At 54.9% G+C, this 21,314-nt stretch overlaps 2 protein-coding genes across 7 annotated transcripts; one reads left to right on the top strand and one right to left on the bottom strand.

The window, feature by feature from the left end:
- Positions 1-561: 561 nt before the first annotated feature.
- TST (thiosulfate sulfurtransferase) lies at positions 562-8,836 on the bottom strand. The gene is made up of 3 exons (XM_005567392.4): positions 8,789-8,836; positions 7,531-8,146; positions 562-1,026 (listed from the first exon to the last, which is right to left on the bottom strand). The coding sequence occupies exons 2-3, from the start codon at positions 8,123-8,125 to the stop codon at positions 728-730; spliced, it is 894 nt and encodes a 297-aa protein (XP_005567449.1). The 5' UTR covers positions 8,126-8,146; positions 8,789-8,836; the 3' UTR covers positions 562-727.
- Positions 8,837-9,130: 294 nt separating this feature from the next.
- Positions 9,131-18,851, top strand: MPST (mercaptopyruvate sulfurtransferase). 6 transcript variants are annotated; one of them, XR_012418773.1, is made up of 5 exons: positions 9,156-9,261; positions 13,475-13,650; positions 13,915-14,533; positions 14,701-14,975; positions 18,253-18,851. XR_012418773.1 is itself a non-coding variant. In XM_065522170.2 (4 exons), exons 3-4 carry the CDS (start codon positions 13,939-13,941, stop codon positions 18,549-18,551), a joined length of 894 nt encoding a protein of 297 aa, XP_065378242.1. In that variant the 5' UTR covers positions 9,156-9,261; positions 13,475-13,650; positions 13,915-13,938; the 3' UTR covers positions 18,552-18,851. The 6 variants fall into 6 exon arrangements, 3 of the variants coding, with proteins under 3 accessions (XP_045219637.2, XP_065378242.1, XP_045219636.2); XR_012418772.1 differs by lacking the exon at positions 13,475-13,650 and having other exon boundaries at positions 9,131-9,163; XR_010578353.2 differs by lacking the exon at positions 13,475-13,650.
- Positions 18,852-21,314: the final 2,463 nt, after the last annotated feature.

Raw genomic sequence — 21,314 nt, 5'->3', positions numbered from 1 at the left:
TCGAAATCCAGCCACATGGGGCCAAGCTACCAGGTTGCTTTCTTCTACTGTGACTTCCTGATTCACCTGCCAGAACCTGGACCTTGTCCCAGGGCCAAAGCTTTCTCCAGCTCCTCCCTCCACTGCTCCCCAGGGGGCCTTACTCTGGGCCAGGAAGGGTGCTCCAGACAGAAGCCACCATCCTTTCACCTGCTCCTGAGCATGGCCTGAGAGGCCCCGGGGCCGTGTGACACCTCTATGGACATACTGGCAAAGCCACCTGTCCCCCCACCCCTCCCCAGGAGGCTGGGGCTACAGCAGCTGGGGCTTCAGCTCTCTGGCTTTCTGGTTCCCCTTCCACCTGTCTTCCTGGTAGGACCCAGTGTGCTCTGGGACAGAGTTCACCTGACATGGGACAGCAGGAGGCTGTTTCTGCCAAAACTGAGTGAAAGCGGTGTCCTCGGTATGGCTTCCACAGCCGGAGGGGCTATGGTGGTCTCTGTCCTTGGTGGAGTCTCCAGAGTTTGAAAGAGATGGAAGTTTGGGGGCAAGGATGGAACCCAAGGAGAGGCAGGCAAACTACTCAGAAAAGGCAAAGTTTATTCCAGTGTTGACAGAGAGAGGGTGAGCCTTGCACAGCAATTCTAAAAACACATCAATCTCCTTCACCTAAGAGGTATGAACCGGCTGCAAGTCATGGGGTTACTAAACCAGCCGCAGTTATACAGTAAGCAGGAGACGTCACGGCTCAGGCCTTCTCAGACTTTCCCTGGGACACACGGCTCTCTGGGGGGGCCCGGCGAAACCACTCGGACCAGGAGCCATCGTACACGGCCACATCAGGCTTGCCGCAGAGGTAGGCAGCCAGAGCCACATGGCAGGCAGTGACTCCCTTGCGGCACGTGGCAATGAGAGGCTGCGAGAGATCCACCTTCTTGGTCTGGAACAGAGCACGGAGCTCTTCTGCGCTCTTCTCGAAGCCATCCTCAGTCAGGAAGTCCATGAAAGGCATGTTGACAGAGCCACGGATATGGCCCGAGTCCAGTCCTGGGCAGGGCAGAGGACACAGGTTAGGGGATGTATGAGGGGTGGGGACTAATGGAGCCTGGAGGATTCAATCAGCTGTAGCTGGAAGGATAGATAGCTTTGCAAATAAAAATCACATCTTTGCTCTGCTTGGAGCTCAATTTATTCCCAGCCCCACCTACTATCATTTCTCATGACTCAAGACGCCTGCACCTCCTCCCCTAACACCTGTATTAAAGTCGAGATGCCCAAAAGCACATCTGCTTGAGAGGACAGCGGCATGAGTCTCAGCTCCACTAACCTTTACCTTGGGCAAATCATTTCACTTCTCTGAACCTCAGTTTTCTCATCTGTAAAATGGGCTCAGTGGTACATACCTATCTCACAGCGATGTTGAGAAGAGCAAATGGGACAACTTATCGCAAATGCTATGTGCTGAGAACACAGCGGTGAAAGGGAGAGACACAGCCAGGCCCTCTGGGAGATTCCAGTCTAACAAGAAAGATGCTAAATAGATAACCACATAACCAATCAGATATGTCCCCTCATTTTACAGATGAATCCCCTGAGGCTTTGCAAAACAACACGGCTCACCTAAGGCCACACAGAAAGATGAAGGCAGACCCAGGATCACATCGGGGCCTCTGGTTTTCTGTGAAGCACACAGTTGCAGAAAGAGCAAGTGACCTGGTGTCAGACGTAAGGTCAAATCCCACCTTGAGCAAGTTATGTCAGCTCTCTGAGCCTCAGTTTCTCCATAGGAAAAATGGAAATGAGAGTACCCACTGGGTACAGGCTGCTGCACGGAGCGGATGGCACAGGGAAAGTGCTGGCTTTGGAGGTTGGCCCACCCACGCTGCCATGCTGCACCCCCGGCCACTTCACCACCTACGGAGGGTGTAGGGGGAGAACAGGGACAGTGTGGGCCTTTTTGGTCCCCTCCAAGAACTTGGATGGAAGCAGAGTGGAGGGACTAGGCTGGCTCTAGGGTCCTTTCTGGAACTGTCTCAGTACCCAGTGAGGGCCCTCAGCCAAATCTGGCTTCAAAAGAGTCAGGAATTGGGACAAAGGGGAACAGGCCACGGCCAGAGCTGGTGCCACCAACAAGGTGAGGCCACAGGCCAATCCCACACATGCCCCAGGCCACTCCTCTCTTCCTCAAGCAGCCCACACCCTGGCGGGGGTGGGGGCTCCGTGGCTGGCCCCACTCCCAGTGCCCAATCTGCACTTTGGCCTGACATAGGCCTATCTCCAGCTCTCTGAGCCCTCCTTGCTCCCCAGATCCCCACCCCATTCAACCTGGATTATGGGACAGGGCAGGAACAGGGTGGCAGGAGTGGGAGGGGAAGGATCTGACTAATGTGGCCAAGGCACATACTGGGGCTGTGTACAGCCAAGCAGGCCCTGAACCTCCAAGCCTCAGTCTCCCTCCTGCAGAACGGGGAGAAAACCCCACCTAGGCAGGGTGCGGTGGCTCACGCCTGTAGTCCCAGCACTTTGGGAGGCCGACGTCAGTTCAAGACCAGCCTGGTCAACATGGTGAAACCCCATCTCTACTAAAGATATAAAAAAATAGCCGGGGATGGTGGCAGACACCTGTAATCCCAGCTACTTGGGAGGCTGAGGGAGGAGAAACGCTTGAATCTGGGAGGCGGAGGTTGCAGTGAGCCAAGATCGCCCCATTTCACTCCAGCCTAGACAGCAAGAGTGAGACTCCGTCTCAAAAAAAAAAAAAAAAAAAAAAAGTAAACCCCACCTACCTCAAAGGTGTGTGGGGAAGTGTAACTACTGCAGCTAAAAGAACCCAGTGACCCTGGCAGGCACATGATTCGGTATGTCATCATTCCAGTTACGTCCTGCTCCTTTCATCCTGGGGCCAAAGCGGATTCCAAAATCTATTAGTACAAGTCGAGTTTGATTGGCAGTGGTGTTTACAATCAACTGATCACCAGTTACAGATTTCTTTCTTCCTTCTCCACTCCCACTGTTTCATTTGAATAGCCTGAAAATAAATAAGAAAGGCCAGGCATGGTGGCTCACATCTGTAATCCCAGCACTTTGGGAGGCCCAGATGGAAGGATTCCTTGAGCCCAGGAGTTGGGTAACATAGCAAGACCGTATCTCTATAGAAAAAAAATAAAAAATAAAAATGAGCCAGGCGTGGTGGCATGCACCTGTAGTCCCAGCTACTTGAGAGGCTGAGGTAGGAGGATCACTTGAGCCTAGGAGGCTGCAGTGAGCTGTGATCACGCCACTCCAGCCTGGGTGATAGAGCAAGACTCTGTCTCAAAAATAAAATAATAATGAATTAAAAAAGAAAGTTTGATTGAATGTAATGTATAAAATTAGAACATTTCTTCCTGTTGTATTTCATCTGTTTTGCCTGGAAACTCGAATCTAAGATGTGCACCCACCCTTCCAATGAGGAACAACAGATCCGCTGGCATCGAGGGTATTCTTTCTCAAGAAACCCAGCTTTAAAATGTTTCCACATCCAGGCAGTGGGCTGCATTGAAGTGCATTTGAAAGTACAAAGGGTTGAATCCTGTTTTGTTTTGTTGCCCCCAAACCTGATGACACAGCCCCACTGTGTTCCTCTGATTACATAAAGGGCACCTCTTCTGAGTAAAGATGAAGTCAGGGAGTTTCTGTAGAGCGGGCCTCCCACACTGGGCCAGCTGGACGGGGTGAAGCGAGGGGAGCTCAGGGCCTGTCTGGGGCATTTAAATGAACTGTGGGAAGGGCTGAGATGAACCTGGGCCAGAGAACTTTCAAGAACAGCCAGTTGGTGGAAAGGCAGGTTGGGCTGGAAAGCAGAGGCTCCCATGCTTCTCTTCCCAAGTCTAGCTGAAGGCTTCTGGCTCTCCCTGCCCCCAGCAGGCATCCCCCCATTCCCATAACCTGTGGCACCAGGCACTTGACGGCTGGTGCTCTCAAGAACGTTATCCTCCTCAATCCTCACAAAGCAGGGGAGATTATTCTCTCAGCAATGCTGGGGAGCCCAGGCTCAGAGAGGTAAGGTCACTTGCCCCAGGACACACAGCAAAGGTAAGTGAAGTCTGATTGGTCAGTCCCCAACGCCTGTGTTCTTTGACCACCCTGAGCCTCCCTGGAAAAGGAGACTGAGGCGGGGAATGGATGAGATGACCTCTTATGCTCAACTACTGGAGTTCACATCCCTCAGGCCGCTGGTAGGTGTGGATTTTTAAGGCCAAGAAAAGGGGTGTGGCCCTTTCTGCTTTCACTAAGGAATCCAGAGCAGGCAGCCCCAGAAGGCAACCCCTTAACTCTGGCCAGGAGGAGGCAGCCCCGCACCCTCCCCGCTCCCTCAGCCCAGCTCCCAGCCCTGGGAGGGAGAGACACGCAGAGTGGATTTTCAGTCCCATACAGCAGCCTGGAAGCCACACCGTGGAGCTGTGACCTTTCCCTCAGCCCCTGGGTTTGCTTACAGCTCACCCCACCCACAGCAGTAGCCTTGGGAAACAGCCCCACCTTGAAGCCTGGCAACTTGGGGTCAAGTCTCAGCCACTTTGCCTTAACAGAGAAGCCCTTTCCCTGTCCCCACCCACAAAGTGAGACCAAGCCTACCCTACCCCTGCCTGCCTCCCCTTGCAGGGCTGCTGCAGGTGTCCAGAAGAGACTATGTAAAAAGGGTTCTGTAAATAAAAGTGCTCATTAGGGGGTCGATACCCTTCTCCCTTCTTCACCCTCACTCCCTCCAAGGGAGGCAAAGAAAATTAACTTGATAAAGAAACTGGGCTGGATAAACTCCTACTCTGCCTCTCTCGCTTCCTCCAGCCCTCCTCTCAGGTGAGCAGTGCTCCTTTCATGAAGAACAGTCAGCGAAGGCACTAGCCTGAGGCTACGCATCGGTATCACACCTGGATGGAACCTCACATCTGGCTGACTCCAGGACTAAGGGCTTGTGGAAGGACAAAACTACAGTCAAAGAGGAAGGTGCTTGCCTAAGGTGGGCAGGAAGTGGCTGCCAGGTGTCTAGGCTCTGCTTCCCGCTCCATTTGGGGCCATTTCTTCCAGAGATGATCAGGCCCAAGGCCTGATCCCACAGGCCTGCCACCCCCATGCCCCTGTGTGTTACACCTGGACCGCTGAAGCTATAGCGTACCTCCTCGATCCCACATCAAGCTGGGAACCATAAACTTGGCAGAACCTCACGTGCCTTTGTGTCCCCAAAATATCCTGTATGGCAGGTCAGCAAAGCCTCTTGGAGGAGGGAGTTGGGGGGGAAATGCCACACCTGCCAGGTTTTGTATTGTTCCTTACCCTTCTCAAAATCCCTTTCCAGCCACTGTTACATTTTTTTTCTTTTTGTTTTGAGATGGAGTCTTGCTCTGTTGCCCAGGCTGGAGTGCAGGGCGCGATCTCGGCTCACTGCAACCTCCACCTCCCGGGTTCAAGCATTCTCCTGCCTCAGCCTCCCAAGTAGCTGGGATTACAGGTGCGCACCACCACGCCTGGCTAATTTTTTTATTTTTAGTAAAGATGGGGTTTCACCATGGTCAGGCTGGTCTCGAACTCCTGACCTCGTGATCCGCCCATCTCGGTCCCCCAAAATGCTGGGATTACAGGGGTGAGCCACCACGCCCGGCCGCCACTTCTACGTTTAAACAAATGCATACTCATGTGGGTAGGGCTGTCGTGACTCTTCTCATTTTATGATAAGGAAACCCAGAGAGGCCAAGCAACTGGACTGAGGTCACCCCAAGGAGGAGTGGCTGAACTGAAATGAGAATCTATGTTCCCTGGTGCTCCTGAGGGAAACTGGAGGAGGTGGGAACAGGATCACAGAGGAGGAACTTCAGCATCCTGGGCCTTCAGGAGGCATTACCCACTGCAGGCCATTTTCCTCCTCTGAGCCTCAGTTTCCTTATCTGTAAAATGGATGAGGACATTGGGCCTGGTACCTCCAACCTGTCCCTTCCATTTATTTCCTAGGTTGCTTCAGGGCAGGCTGGGAAGCAGCAAGAGAACCAATTCCACTGATCCTCCCCCAGTGACAGCTTAAATCCCAAGGAGAAGAGGTATCTTGAACCAAGGCCAGGAGAGGGCTGCAGGCGTTCCCAGCTGGGATTCTCTGGGAGGTGCCAAATGAACTTGAATCTTCAACTCCAGACCTTCAGAGAGCAAGCAGGCAAGAAAAATATGGGGCCTGGAAAAGCTGCGCTGGAAAGGGCAGAGACCTTGCTGTCCTGGCTCTGTCACTAGCTACACGGCCTTGCCCCTGTGCACCTCAGTCTCCCCTCTGTCAGATGAGGTCACCTTTCAGGCCCTCCAGCTCTAAGAGTGTGCAAAACAGTTTTCCCAGAATTCTCTCTGTGGGAGGTACAGACCGGAAGAGATGTTTTTCAACAAGTCCGGCAAAATGTTGCACATGAGTTAGATTCTGTAGAGGAGCCCTGATTGAGGAAAGACCCACCAAGGAGGTGCCCAGAGGACAAGAGAGGACCCTGCTCCTGGAGATGGCCAGGCAGGGGCTGGAGGGCACTCAGCAGGAGTGATGGCAGCGAGACTCCAGTCCTGCATCTAGAAAAGGGAAGACCTCTGAGGTTCTCTCTGGTTAGGAGGTTCAAGAACTCAGCATTTCCTCTCCTGAGTTCTAGAAACAGCCCTCAAGCCCTCAGCCTCCAATCCACCTGGCCTTCCCTTCCACAGGAGGGGAACTTCTGAGTCGCCTTCCTGGGGCAACTAGCAGAGGGGACACCCTCCTAGCCCTGGGAAGTAGGGGTAGGGCAGCACGGGGCGCATCCGGGTTTATAGCCCTGGTTTGAAACAAGGCAGCATTGGGTTTGAATCCCGGCTTCCACCACTTAACTGAGCAAGTGACTTAATGTCCTGGCATCAGTCTCCCCAACCCCCTGCCGCCAAAACAGGGGCATTGAGCTTTGTTCGCTGAGATAATGCGGTACCAAGTGTCTGGCATGAAATGGCAGCTGCTGTTACAGCTCTGCAGACAGGCTGCAGCTACCTGGAAAGGTTAGGGAACCCGGCCTTTGCAAACACCAGTCAGGGGCCCCAGGAAAGCTAGCTCTGGGGAGAGGGGGATCCTGGGGGAGGGACACTGTTGATGTCTGTAAGGGTTTCTGTGGGACAAGAGAGGCCTGGAGAAGCTGGAAATGTCCGTGGGAGGTTTCTGTACAGCAATGCAAATGCTGGCTCAGGGGCATGACACCCTTAGGTATATCCTAGCACATGTGGGGCAGCTGGTGCCTGGGAGTGGAGGTGGTGGACATGTCACCAGTGACTTCTGCTGATGTCACTCCACACAGATGCTAGATGGCTTCTTAGCACATGGCTATGGAGACACATTCTTGGGTCCTTGTGCATCCAAGCTGAAAAAGCCTTAGGTTTGTCTCCACCTTCTGGTTTTATCGATGGAAAGACTGAGGCCTACATGGGAGGATTGAAGCCATGGGACGGACCCTGGAGAGGGTCCTAGTCATCCTTACTCCCTATCCTTCCACGGGGCAATATTCCCCAGGGACCACCCAGCACTGGGACACCTACCTACTGCATCCGGCTCCGGCTCGGTGCCCAGGAACCGCCCTTGAGACCGTGAATCCACCAGCTGGAACCTCTTAGATTCAAGGTTCTCCAGCACCTGCTCGTAGTTCTTGAGCAGGGAGCGGTCCAGTGTGGCTTTGAAAACGGCCGGTTCTGGGCGTGAGGGCTCGGATGTCACCGGGTGGCCCTCCTTCAGCCAGTTCCGGAAGCCACCATTGAGCACTGATACGGTGCGGTGGCCAAACACACGGAACATCCACCAGACCCGGGGAGCATAGAAGCTGCCCAGGTGGTCGCCATCATACACCACCACGTGCGTGTGGTTGCTGATGCCCAGGCGGCCCACATAGTCGGCGAAGCCAGCCTCGCTGGGCAGCATCATCTCGTAAGGCGACGCTGTGTCCCGGCACTCCTCTATGTCAAAGAAAGAGGCGCCGGGTACGTGGCGCTCGAGGTACTCCTTGCGGGCCTCTCGGGTGCCTGGTGAGTACCAGGACGCGTCCAGCACCCTCAGGCCGGGCCCCAGCTTGCCAGTCCTGATGGACTCCGCCAGCCACTTGGTAGAGACCAGCGCCCGGTAGAGCACCTGATGAACCATGGCTTCAGCTCTGCGTGTCACCTGGCACGGGTGGGAACCAGGAAAGAGAGACAGGCGTGAGGAAGTCGGTGTGTGCAGTAGGGTGACGCCTGGGAGAAGCTCTTTCTCACTCCGCACTCCCCCGGGTTCCTTGTTTACTGCAAGCCAGCGGGGCTGTGGCGTGCAGCGGGATAAGTTTGCAGATTCCCTCTGGAAAGCCGGCCCCGCCCCTCCCAGCGGGCCCGGGGGCCCAGCGCAGAAGCGGGTGGGGCAAGAGTTTCCGAGGACTCCAGATAGGGGTGCTTCCTGGGACAGGGGTCTGGCTCCTAGAAGCTACAGTACTCGATCCCGCCAGGAAAGAGCAGTGAAAACATGCCCGGGATGGGGGGCGATGGCATCTTGGGCTTATAATCCCCTTTCCTTCCAAGGCAGAGGGGGTGGGCGCACGGCGAGGAAGCTCCGCGGGCCGCGCACAGGCCATCGCCTGCGGCCTCCCCAGGCAGCCCGAGCTCGCCCGCCTCCAGAGTGCCCAAGTCCGGCCCGCGGCTCACTGCCCTCTGCCCTAGGTGGTTCAGAGGTTCCCGGGGCACCCCGTCCCACTCTCGCAACCCTATCCTTCCCCGGGCAGCAGGTGGCCCGGCCGGCGGCCCAGGCGCCCAGCCGCCGCCCCCGCCCCGCACTCACTCGCCCCAGACGCCGCGCCGGCGCTCGCCCTGGCCCGCTGGAGAAGTTGGCCGGTTCAAACCCCCGGCCGCAGCTCCCCGGGCGGCGCGCACCACCGCGCCGCCGCCAGAGGGGGGACCCTGCTCCGCCCGCCGCCACCCCGTGCCGCCCCCGCGCCGCCGCTCAGCGCCCGCACCCGCCACCCTCGCGTGCAGAGCCTTCGGGACCCGCGGGGGTCTGAGGGGGACGCCGGGTGGCGCGGGGGTGGCGCGGGCCCGGGCTAGGCGGAGCGGGCGTCCCCCCACGGCCCGGCCTGTGGAAGGCGCGGGCAGCAGCGGCTCCGAGTGGCTGCGGCGGTGGGCTGTGCCGGAGTCTCCTCCCTTTGGCCAGCTGCAGGTTGGTGGCTGGAGGAGGGGACAGCTGCGGGCGCGGGGAGGGGGCGCCGTGCTGCAGGGGCCATGGCGGAGCCGGGAAGCCAGGAGTCCGAGATCCTGGTAACTGCCGCGGCGTGACGGCTTGCCTTTCCGGAGCGGGAGGGAGTAGCTCTTTGGGGGTGCGCGGCGCGGGGCTCCCGCGCGGGACCTGGGCGGAAGAGGGGGCGCAGTCTAGGAGAGAAGTCGCGCCGCTACGTTGGCACTAAGGGTGACTGTCCGCTTGGGGCGGCCTGCCGGGTGGGGTCGTGGCGAGTGACGGGTGGGGAGCCTTGGGTGGAGGTGGGGTGGCCTGGTACCACCAGAGAGGGTGGGAGAGAGAGAGGAGGACAGGGAGACGAGACCCCGGTGACCCAGAGGCCCCAGAAAGAGCCACTAGCCAATAGCTTGTTAGTGAGTGAAAGGAACTAACGTTGTCAAGGCCTGCTTGGTGTGGCACTTTGCTGGGTTCTCCCGTGGTGTGACTTAGTTCCCACAATAACTGAGGAGTAGGCCAGAAACTTACTAAGACAGGAGAGAGCGGCAGAGCGAGTTGCTGGAGGACACACCCAGAGTTGAGGCCAGGCCGGGTCTGATCCTGGTCTGAAGCCCACGTAGTACCCGTTGCCTTTGCTTACCTGGCTCTTCCCTGAAGCCTCGTGCTTCTAAAAAAATTGCTTGTTTTTAACTTAGACCATGTAATCATAAGTTGATGTAATTCAATTTTTAATAATAGCTGTGTTTAACAACCAGTTGGCAAAATTCCTGAAAAGCTCACCGTGGGGGACTCCATTGCTCCTCCCTAGCTTTTGCAGAGGCTAGCCTGGAACGCTTTCCTTGTTCCCCAACTCCGACCTTTTGTTTTGTTTTGTTTTGTTTTTTGAGACAGGCTGTGGTTCTGTGGCCCAGACTGGAGTGCAGTGGCCCCATCTTAGCTCACTGCAACCTCCACCTCCCAGGCTCAAGCGATCCTCCCACCTTAGCCTCCCAAGTAGGTGGGACCACAGGCATGTGCCGCCATGCCTGGCTAATTTTTAAATTTTTGGTAGAGATGCAGTTTCGCCATGTTGTCCAGACTGGTCTTGAACTCCTGGGCTCAAGCGATCTGCCCATCTCAGCCTCCCAAAGTGCTGAGTTAACAGGCATGAGCCACCATCCCTGGCCTCATCCCCCTTTTTAAAAAAAGGTTTTGTTCTAAAATGCTCACAGCAATCCTCAAAAACTAGTGTCTGGTGGTTGGGGGAGGGGGTGGGCAGGAGGGACCAGGTAGGGAGGTCCTAGAGGAGTGCCCAAGCTCTGCTCCTCAATGGGTACCCTGGATCCAGCCTGCTACTCACGCTTGCCTCAGTGCAGCTGTGTACCCTCCTGACATGAGCCTGGGGTGGTTATGTCCTAGGGTCCTCCACTCCCAGGGCACCCCCACCTATGGTGATCCTGGCTCCTGAATCACACAGGCACCTGGTTTCTACCCCTCCCTGACACCCACAGCCTGCCCTCACACCCTCCTTTATGGCCCACAGTCCTTTGTGAGAAGTGCCAATCAAGCAGGGAGACTGGGGCAGGTTGACCTCAGATCTCTGAAGTCCCACCAAGCCCTGAAATTCTAAGATTTTAGATTTGCTGCTGTCAGTTCCAGGGCCACCAATGAGAGTAATGGAAGAAATAATGCAATACTATTATTATTTTGAGATGGAGTCTCAGTCTGTCACCTGGGCTGAAGTGCAGTGGTGCGATCTCGGCTCACTGCAACCTCTGCCTCCCAGGTTCAAGCGATTCTCCTGCCTCAGCCTTCCGGGTAGCTGGGACTACAGGCTCATGCCACCATGCCGAGCTAATTTTTGTATTTTTAGTAGAGATGGGGTTTCACCATGTTGGTCAGGCTGGTCTCGAACTCCTGACCTCATTATCTGCCCGCCTTGTCCTCCCAAAGTGCTGGGATTACAGGTGTGAGCCACCACGCCCGGCCTAAACCGTTTTTAATGATTATTAAAACCAGCCAGATGTAATGCATGACGGTTGCCCCTCTACCTTTATTGTTTAATCTTGGCTCTAAGAGGTGGAGGTGGGAAGCTCCATTATAAGGAACAGAAACTACCCAGAGACCCTACACAGCCACTGTCACACAACCAGTTAAGCAGTGGAGTGGGGTTTACATTGATTTTGGGGGCTCTCTGGCTCCCAAGCCAGGGCTCTTTCTACTCTAAATGGATGATTGGGTGAGGGAAACAAGGATCCTCAAGAATGGGGGACAGTGTTGGGGGATACACCAGGGCTGCTGTGGTTCCCACAATAGGGTTCCTCAGGAAGGAACCTGCAGCAGCTGCCAGCACAGCGCCCCCTAGCTGAGACGTAACGCAAATAATGGGGATTGCCCCTTAGCCAAAGATCCCTTGGCAGCCTCCCTACTCTAAAGACCATGCTGAGCCTTCCTGGGCCCCTGGAAAAGTCAGATTAGTCTGGACTTCCTCCTACTCCAGGAAGCCTTCCCACCTCTTCTGCTGCCACCCCAGGCTGACACAGGGGCCCTCTGTGCTCAACACTGAATTCTAAACTGTCCTCAATTTCACTGTCTCTTGCCTGCAGCCTGATTTTTACCCCCAGGGCTTGGCAAAGGCAAGAGGGCTCAGTGTCCCACACAGGGCCTGACTGCATGGGTGAAGTGGGTTCCTAAAAGCCAGCTGCCGCGAGACTGTGGGGATGGGCACGGGGTGTCACCCTAGAACTCATTAGGCCCTAGTCATCGTGGCACCTGGGGCAGGGGAAGTCCAGCCTGAGGAGGTCAGATTCTGGCTGCCAATCCTGAGGCTGCCTTCTGTGACCACAGGCAGGGCACTTATTCTTCTAATTGCCAGTGGCCTCATTCATAAAGCAGGCATCCTAATACCTGCCCAAGGCTTCGGTGCCTAACATGTGACCTGGCCCACAGAGGCACTCAGTCCACAGATGTTGTTCTCTACCTGCCCCCTTCATTTCACCGGCAGGACTGCCTGCAATGGGTGTCAAGGTTGGACCTCACACAGGGGATAAGTGAGGGCTGACCTGCAGCCCTTACTCCACACACCCAGCCATGTGCCCTGGTGGGGGCTCAGCCTCTGCCTGGCAGAAGGGGCCCTTTCCTCTCACCTGCGCAGTGGTGGCTTCCCAGCATGAAGGGCTTAAAGTGTTTGGGGAGTCTACACCCAGGAAGGCTGTGGGCTGGCCCGGCATAGCGGGCTGGCGAGCTGGTACACTGTCAGTCTGTGGCGTGCAGGAAAGATGGAGAGGAGAGGGAGGGAGGTTCGAAATCACTGTTGCTGCTGCTCTAAGGGCCAGAGAGAGCCCAGGCTGGACAGACAAAACCTGGCCTCACCAGACTCCCGGAGCCTGCACAGAGTGTGTGGCTGAGAAGTCCGGATTCTGGTGCCGGACTGACTGCCTACTGAGAAGCCTGGCACCACCGGGTCAGGTTAGTGCACTTTTTCTTTTTTGTTTTTTGTTTTTGAGACAGAGTTTCGCTCTTGTCCCCCAGGCTGGATTGCAATGGCGCGATCTCAGCTCACTGCAACCTTCGCCTCCTGGGTTCAAGCAGTTCTCCTGCCTCAGCCTCCTGAGTAGCTGGGATTACAGATGCCCGCCACTAAGCCCGGCTAATTTTTTGTATTTTTTTGTTTTTTTTTTTTTTTTTTTTTTGAGACGGAATCTCGCTCTGTCGCCCAGGCTGGAGTGCAGTGGCCGGATCTCAGCTCACTCCAGCTCCGCCTCCCAGGTTTACGCCATTCTCCTGCCTCAGCCTCCCGAGTAACTGGGACTACAGGCACCCGCCACCTCGCCCAGCTAGTTTGTTTTTTGTTTTTTGTTTTTTTTTTTGTATTTTTTAGTAGAGACGGGGTTTCACCGTGTTAGCCAGGATGGTCTCGATCTCCTGACCTCATGATCTGCCCATCTCGGCCTCCCAAAGTGCTGTGATTACAGGCTTGAGCCACCACGCCCGGCCAATTTTTTGTATTTTTAGTAGAGATGAGGTTTCACGATGCTGGCCAGGCTGGTCTCAAACTCCTGACCTCAGGTGATCCACCCGCCTTGACCTCCCAAAGTGCTGGGATTACAGGCATGAGCCACTGCACGAGGCCAGGTTAGTGCCCTTCAGTGAGCCTGAGTGTCCTCCTTGAAACGGTGACAATAATATACCAAGCTTCTTAAGATCCCTCATTCAACACATACTGGAGAGTCTACTATGTCAGGCATTGTTCTAGGATATTGTTAGGATTTAGTGGTGCCCAGCAAGAACTCAGTAAATTCCAGCTACTGTTCCTATTAGGTGGCCAATATAAATGTTTGATGAGTGAATGAATGACTTCCATTTGGGACTTGGTTGCAAATAAAGCCGAGCTGCATCTTAGAAAGGAGTGGAGACTTTGCCCCTGCTTGTGCCTTGAAGCCAGCAGAGCCTTGCCCTAGGATACCTCCACCCACACTCCTGCCCAGCAGGTGGAGGTGAGGGGCGCATCCTGGGGCTCTCCATGAGGTCATGGTCATTGGGTCACTCGGAGCTTGTGTTTATATGAAGCCTGGCAGAGGGAGGCCCCTGGCTACCCACCTCTGTGCCCGGGTTCACCACCGCTGGTTTCTGCATTCTCTGGACTCTGCCCTGCACGGGCCCCACCTCCCGCGCCGGCCCTCGCCCATGCTCCAGCCCCAGCCCCAGCCCCATCGGCAGCCTCTCCTTGCTTCCCTCCTGACATCCTCCCTGTCGCCCAGGCCCGTAGTCCGAGTGTCGCCACCATGGCTCCGCCACAGCTCTTCCGCGCGCTGGTGTCGGCGCAGTGGGTGGTGGAGGCGCTGCAGACCCCGCGCGCTGGGCAGCCCCTGCAGCTGCTGGACGCCTCCTGGTACCTGCCGAAGCTGGGGCGCGATGCGCGACGCGAGTTCGAGGAGCGCCACATCCCGGGCGCCGCCTTCTTCGACATCGACCAGTGCAGCGACCGCACCTCGCCCTACGACCACATGCTGCCCAGCGCCCAGCATTTCGCAGACTACGCGGGCCGCCTGGGCGTGGGCGCGACCACCCACGTCGTGATCTACGACGCCAGTGACCAGGGCCTCTACTCCGCCCCGCGAGTCTGGTGGATGTTCCGCGCCTTCGGCCACCGCGCGGTGTCACTGCTTGACGGCGGCCTCTGCCACTGGCTGCGCCAGAACTTCCCTCTCAGCTCCGGCAAGAGCTACCCTGCTCCCGCCGAGTTCCGCGCTCAGCTCGACCCCGCCTTCATCAAGACCTATGAGGAGATCAGGGAGAACCTAGAATCCCGGCGCTTCCAGGTGGTGGACTCCCGAGCCGCCGGCAGATTCCGCGGCAAAGAGCCCGAGCCCCGAGACGGTAACGCGGGAGAAGGGGACGGGAGGTAGTCGGGGGCATGGCCTGTGTCCTGAGCATTTTCCTGGACTTGACCTTTCTTTTATTTTTTTAATTTATCTTTCTTTCATTTCCTTTTTCTTTCCCTTCCCTCCTTTCCCCTTTTGCCTTCCCTTTCCTTCTTTCCACAGGGTCTGGCTCTATCCCCCAGGCTGGAGTGCAGTGGCACAATCATGGCTCACTGCAACCCCAACCTCCTGGGCTCAGGTGACCCTGCCCCTCAGCCTGACCTCGCCTTCAAAGGCCACTGCATGAGATGGGGAAGGAGATTTGACTTCCACTTGCCTGGGTGACTTCGTTTGTTAAGCAGAGCAATAATACTGGCCACACCCCTCCTGGGCTTTGGCCAGTGACTCTCCCTGGCTCCTTGGGAACGCTGGTTGCCCAAACAGCTTTCCCTCGAACTGTGAGTGAGGTGTGGGGGGTCACTGTGGAATGTTGGGGAGCAGGCCCCAGTGTGAGAGAAAGCCCCAGAGGGATGGTCCTCATCAGGGCTGCCCATGCCCCTGAGGATGGTGGAATGAGGGCAGCGTCGGGGGCTGCATAAGAGGAAGTCTCTCCCAGGGACCAAAGCTTGGAGAGCTGAGGGCGGAAGGGGGAGTAAACAGAAGTGGGTAGGGCAGACCCTTCTGCCTGTGGGCTGGATTTCCTCAGGCAAGAAGCCTGTGGGTAAGTTCTATATAATGCGGGGAGGGGTCCCCACAAAGCAGACTGGTCAGTGGTCACACTGGTGTGAGTCTTTCAAACATCCCGTGTAAGTATATACTGTCATTGTACAGAGGAGGAAATGGAGCCTTGCCCAGTGTCTCAAGAAACAACCCAGTCAGGATTCAGACTCGGGAGCAACCAGGAACTCCCCAGCCCTTTCTCTTGTGCCTTCAAGAGTGCAAGAAACTGACCACTGCCCTGAGGGAACTCTCTGAATAGCATTACCAGGCCTACAGATTGGGTTTGGAGCCGCTTGGGCTCACCAGCATTGTTTTGGATGGCCTGAGGGCAAGGACTGTCCCTGCTCTTAATGCATCCTGAAGATTAGCTCAGTACCTGGCACAGAGTCCATGTGCCAGAGAGGTCTGGTGAATTCAGAAGGTCCCTGTCACATGGAATCCTGCAAAGCAATGTTGATGTTATCAGAACCATAGGAAACAGCTGATATCCAACCATTTTTGAACCTACACAGGTGTCAGTTTCGTGTGGTTCCGCCTAATGAGAGCACCACCTTGATCCTGTTGGGTTCTCCATCTCAGCCCCAGGAGGCTGAGCAGCACAGGGGAGCTAGCTGGTGGTGCCACATTTACGTGGGCTTTGTGACACATGATGGGTCATCTCATCTCTGAACCGCAGCTTCTGCCTGTGTAGACTGGGAGCAGTAACCCAGAGCATAAAGACATGGTAGGGGCAAGGACAGCAAGTGTGTAAAGCGCTCGGCTCCGGGTTTTCATGCACAAGTGTGCTGCACACAAGAAGGTGCCTAACACATCTCAGTCGTACTGGCTCATCTATAGAATGGGAGGTGATACACGCCTAGTCACCGTGTTAGCCAGGATGGTCTCGATCTCCTGACCTCGTGATCCTCCCGCCTCGGCCTCCCAGAGTGCTGGGATTACAGGCGTGAGCCACCGCGCCAGGCATCCCATCCCATTCTTTCTGCTACAATCAAAATGATCTTTTAAAAATGGAAATCTAGGTTGGGCAAGGTAACTCCTACCTATAATTCTCACACTTTGGAAGGCTGAAGTGGGAGGATCCCTTGAGCCCAGAAGTTCAAGATCATCCTGGACATGATGGCAAGCTGAAGTGGGAGGATCCCTTGAGCCCAGAAGTTCAAGAGCATCCTGGACATGATGGCAAGCCCCTTCGAAAGAAAGAAAGAAAGAAAAAGAAAGAAAGAAAGAAAGAAAGAAAGAAAGAAAGAAAGAAAGAAAGAGAGAGAGAGAGAGAGAGAGAGAGAGAGAGAGAGAGAGAGAGAGGAGAGAGGAGAGGAGAGGAGAGGAGAGGAGAGGAGAGGAGAGGAGAGGAGAGGAGAGGAGAGGAGAGGAGAGGAGAGGAGAGGAGAGGAGAGAGAAAGAGTAATAGTAAAAAAGTAAACATAGAAACCTGAGTTCCCCCTGCAGTCAGGTCAAAGCCCTCAAGTCTTAACTCCAGGCCTGCTAAGGCGTTTCCATCCCCTTTGGCTTCCCCTTTGGGCCTCTGCCTCCTCACTGTCTGGGCTTTCTCTACAATGACCTAAAACCCCTCCGAGCAACAGGTGGTTACTTCGCCTCTCAGATTCCCTTTGCCCGGGATGCTCTAGGCCTCCATCCACCCAGACCCCTTTATGTGACTGAATCCTGCTCATCCTTCGGGGCATTCTCAGAGAAACTTCCTCCACCCGCTGAGCCCCCAGCCAGTGTGGCATGATGGTGGGAGGCATAGACTTGCCTGGGTTTACTCCTCCTTGCCCTCTGCTAGCTTGCACAAGCTAGTCTTTGTACTTCATTCTCTTCATCTGTACAAAAGAGGATAATCATTTCTTTCCCAGAGAATTTTGGGGTGTATTAAAGGAGAAACAATAGCTGACCATCTCCAAACAGTGCGTGGCACAAAGTAAGCATTCAGTAACATCAGCTATTGGCCAGGCAAAGCTCCTATATTCCCAGAACTTTGGGAGGCCGAGGCAGAAGGATTGCTTGAGGCCAGGAATTCAAGACCATCCTGAGCAATATAGTGAGAACCCATGTCTATAAAAACCAAATTAGGCCAGGCGCGGTGGTTCACGCCTGTAATCCCAGCACTTTGGGAGGCCAAGGCAGGTGGATCACCTGAAGTCAGGAGTTCGAGACCACCCTGGTCAACATGGTAAAACCCCGTCTCTACCAAAAATACAAAATTAGCCTGTAATCCCAGCTACTCGGGAGGCTGAGGCAAGAGAATCACTTGAACCCAGGAAGTGGAGGCTGCAGTGAGCCAAGATCGTGCCACGGCACTCCAGCCTGGGCGACAAGAGCAAAACTCCGTCTCAAAACAAAAAAAAAGAAAGAAAAAAAACAAATTAGCTGAGCATGGTGGCATGTGCCTGTAGTAGTCCCAGCCCCTCAGGAGGAAGCTGAGGCAGGAGGATTGCTTGAGCCTAGGAGGTTGAGGCTGCAGTGAGCCATGATTATGCCACTGCACTTCAGCCTGGGCAACAGAATGAGACCCTGTCTCAGTAATAGTATCAGCTATTGCTACTACTGGTGTTATTTTTTTTTGACATGCCCCAGGCCACCCAGTAGGGCATTTTTGGAATACCCATTATGCTTGTAAGTATTCAGTTGCCTGTCTGCCCTGCCAGATTAAAACTCCTTGCCTGCAGGTGCTGCACGTTCTAGCTAGGCAGGGGTCTTGTTTATTGCTTTGCTGTCCCTAGGGTGTATAGTCAGGAAACCTTGGGGGCCAATTCTTAGGTTCAAAGTTCAGTCAGCAATTTGGTAGATGCATTAGCCTTAGGTGGTACTTAACGTCAGTATCACCGTGTATAAAATGGGGACTCCTCTAAACAGTGCTCGAGTTTTATGGTTGTGACAATTAAATGAGATGGTGGATAGAAAGGATTTAGCACCATGCTTGCACAGCATGATCTCAATATCTCGGGCACCACAAATACGAGGCACCATTCATAGCACCCTTCTATTTGTCGCCTCCTCCCTGCTCCCCTGCTGTAGGCATTGAACCTGGCCACATCCCGGGTACCGTGAACATCCCCTTCACAGACTTCCTGACCCAGGAGGGGCTGGAGAAGAGCCCTGAGGAGATCCGCCATCTGTTCCAGGAGAAGAAGGTGGACCTGTCCAAGCCACTGGTGGCCACATGTGGCTCTGGCGTCACGGCCTGCCACGTGGCACTAGGGGCATACCTCTGCGGCAAGCCCGACGTGCCCATCTATGATGGCTCCTGGGTGGAGTGGTACATGCGTGCCCGGCCCGAAGATATCATCTCAGAGGGCCGGGGGAAGAGCCACTGAGGCTGGGCAGGATGCAGGCAAGCTCGAGTGATGCTGGCCACCAGCAATGCCTGGCCTGGTAGCTCTGGCTCTGCTTTAACCGAGAGAGTGTTTCTTCATTCAACTCAGGTGACTTTTGGGTGACATCTCAAAGGCCAGGAATCCTGTTGACTTGTTGGCTGCCCGTGGGGGTGGGAGGAAAGGCAGAGGCGAGCCCTGGAGGAGGGAGGCTGCAACTCTGAGCTGCCCACTTGGTGCTGAGGTGGGGCCCCGCCTCCTTTCTGTTTTATTTTTGAAGAAATAAAACCACCAAGTGCTAAATCTTTGTAGCGCTGGGGCTGCCTTGGTTTTCCTAAGGAGCCAGGGGTTCTGTCATGCCCAGCAAAGGTCACTCTGGGGAGCCTGAGGGTCTTGGACATCCTGTCTCTGCCTTCTGAGCAGTGCTGGGGCCCCAGAGCTCTCCGCTCCTGTGACTGGGCTAGCACCTAGCAAGCTCTCCCTTAGCCCATAATCCCGGGCGTTCTCCCTTCTGGCATCTGGCCTGTTTAAGGTGAATTTTGCTGTGACATGTCTGTGATCCCACCCAAAGCTACTCTCCCACCACCTGCCCTTCTAGCAGGTAAATAGTACATCTCATCTCCAGAAGGAGATGGGTCCAGAGCTTAACAGGAGCCTCTGCCATGCCAAGGAGGAATGTTCCAGCCCAGCTGGGATATTCTAGGGAAGGGCTGACTGGGCTGAATTAGAGGAGAACCTGGCTCTAAACTCTGGAAGCGCACACTTGGAGGCTGGTCTCTGGAATTCCCGGAGTGGGTGGACCCAGGGAGTTTGATTCTTTCTGCTCAAGGAGAACATCTCTCCCCATTTCCCAAGGATAGGGGCTCCATAGTCCTTGCCCTGGATTTATCCTTTGTGCAGAGGTGGATGTCGGTGTCTGAGAAGGCCCCAAATTCCCCCCTGCCCATCACGACCTGGATCACCCCTCCCCGCCTTCCCAGCCCCCAGGCACCATCTCAGCAGGCAGGGGCAGCGTCCTGCCAGGCAGCACTGAGGAGATACCTTATTGGCCCTTCCTTTGGAAACAAGACCAGAGAGGGCGTTTCTGGCCTCTGCACTAGATGCCAGTAACGCCGCCCAGTTATGGCAACCGAAAGTCTCCAGATGTGGCCAGCTGTCTCCTGGGGGGCAAAAATCACCCCCAGTTAAGAACCACTGCTCTAGGGGCAAATAACACCATTGGCCACTGCAGTCAGGAACAGCGTAGACAGGGAACCCAACGTGGAGGGGCTGCCCAATCCCCATCATGAGCACCTTCTCCCAGAAGTGGAAATGAAGCAATTTGGACACTCCCCTCTTGCTGGCCGGTCTTAGACAAGCTTTATTTTTTCTTCCTGGAATCTGCCCCTTGGAGGAGACAAGTTTGTCTGCAAACATGTGAGGTTCTGATCTAGCTTCTGGTCCCAGCCACTCCACACAAGGCTGCCTGACCTCAGACATGCTGCCCAGTCTCTGCAGGCTTTGATTTCTTCCCCCTCCCCTCCCCCGCCCCCCAAGACAGAGTCTTGCTATGTTGCCCAGGCTGGAGTACAATGGCACGATCTCAGCTCCTTGAAACCTCTGCTTCCCAGGTTCAAGCTATTCTCCTACCTCAGCCTCCCGAGTAGCTGGGATGACAGCTACTGGGTGACAGCTGGGATGACCATGCCCAGCTAATTATTGTATTTTTAGTAGAGACAGGGTTTCACCATGTTGGCCAGGCTGGTCTCAAACTCCTGAACCTCATGATCCGCCCACCTCTGCCTCCCAAAGCATCGGGATTATAGGCATGAGCCATAGTGCCCAGACCCGTTTCTTCACCTTTAAAACAGGCACAATAGTACCTTCCTGGCCAGCATGGTGACTCATGCCTGTAACCTTAACACTTTGGGAGGCATAGGTGGGAAGATCACTTGAACTCAGGAGTTCAAGACGAGCCTGGACAACATAGTGAGACCTCATCTGTATGCAAAAAAATAAGAAAAAAGATGAGCCAGGCAGAGTGGCATATGCCTGTAGTCACAGCTACTTGGGAGGCTAAGGTGGGAAGATCGCTTGAGTCCAGGAGGTCAAGGCTGCAGTGAGCTGTGAATACACACCACTGCACTCCAGCCTGGGAGACAGAGCGAGAGCATATCTTAAAAAAGAAAAAAAAAAAAAAAGAGTACCTTTTTGAGCAGTATGAGGATTACATGAGATAATCCATAGAAACTGTTTCGCTTGGTGCAGAGTAAACATCAAGTGTTTCTTTCCGTTAGTTTTAAAGGAGTTTTATTTATTCAGCCTGTTAAGTGCCTTCTGCACTTCTGGCCCTGGAGGAGAGAGAGTGACAAATAGAATTGTGTCCCAGCCCCTCTCAAAGCTTTCAAACTAGGGAGGAGAAACTAGTCTTTTCGAGTACATTTCCAGAGAGAAGGGGGTGCTGTGAAATGATCTATTTCACAACAGACTAATTTTACAGGTGAGAAAACAAGCTCAGAGAGGTTCAGTGATTTGCCTCAGGGCACACAGCTAGTTTGCTAGAGGAACCTAACTGGAGTTAGAATTCTCCAGGGAAGGAGTTTCTCCAGCAGATCTTGCCTGCCATGGTTTTCCAGATTCCAGGATCAAAGTAAGAACAGAAACACGTGAGAAGCTCAGGGAAGATGGCCACATGTTTCTCAGCTCCACAGGGAAACCTTGAGCAGTGGAATTCAATCAACGGGTTTGGGTTAGGTGCCCTTCCCCTACCCTAGTCCAACCTCTAGC

Source organism: Macaca fascicularis, chromosome 10, assembly GCF_037993035.2.
Source record: "Macaca fascicularis isolate 582-1 chromosome 10, T2T-MFA8v1.1".
Taxonomy (NCBI): domain Eukaryota; kingdom Metazoa; phylum Chordata; class Mammalia; order Primates; family Cercopithecidae; genus Macaca; species Macaca fascicularis.
This window is presented reverse-complemented; position numbering and strand designations above follow the sequence as displayed.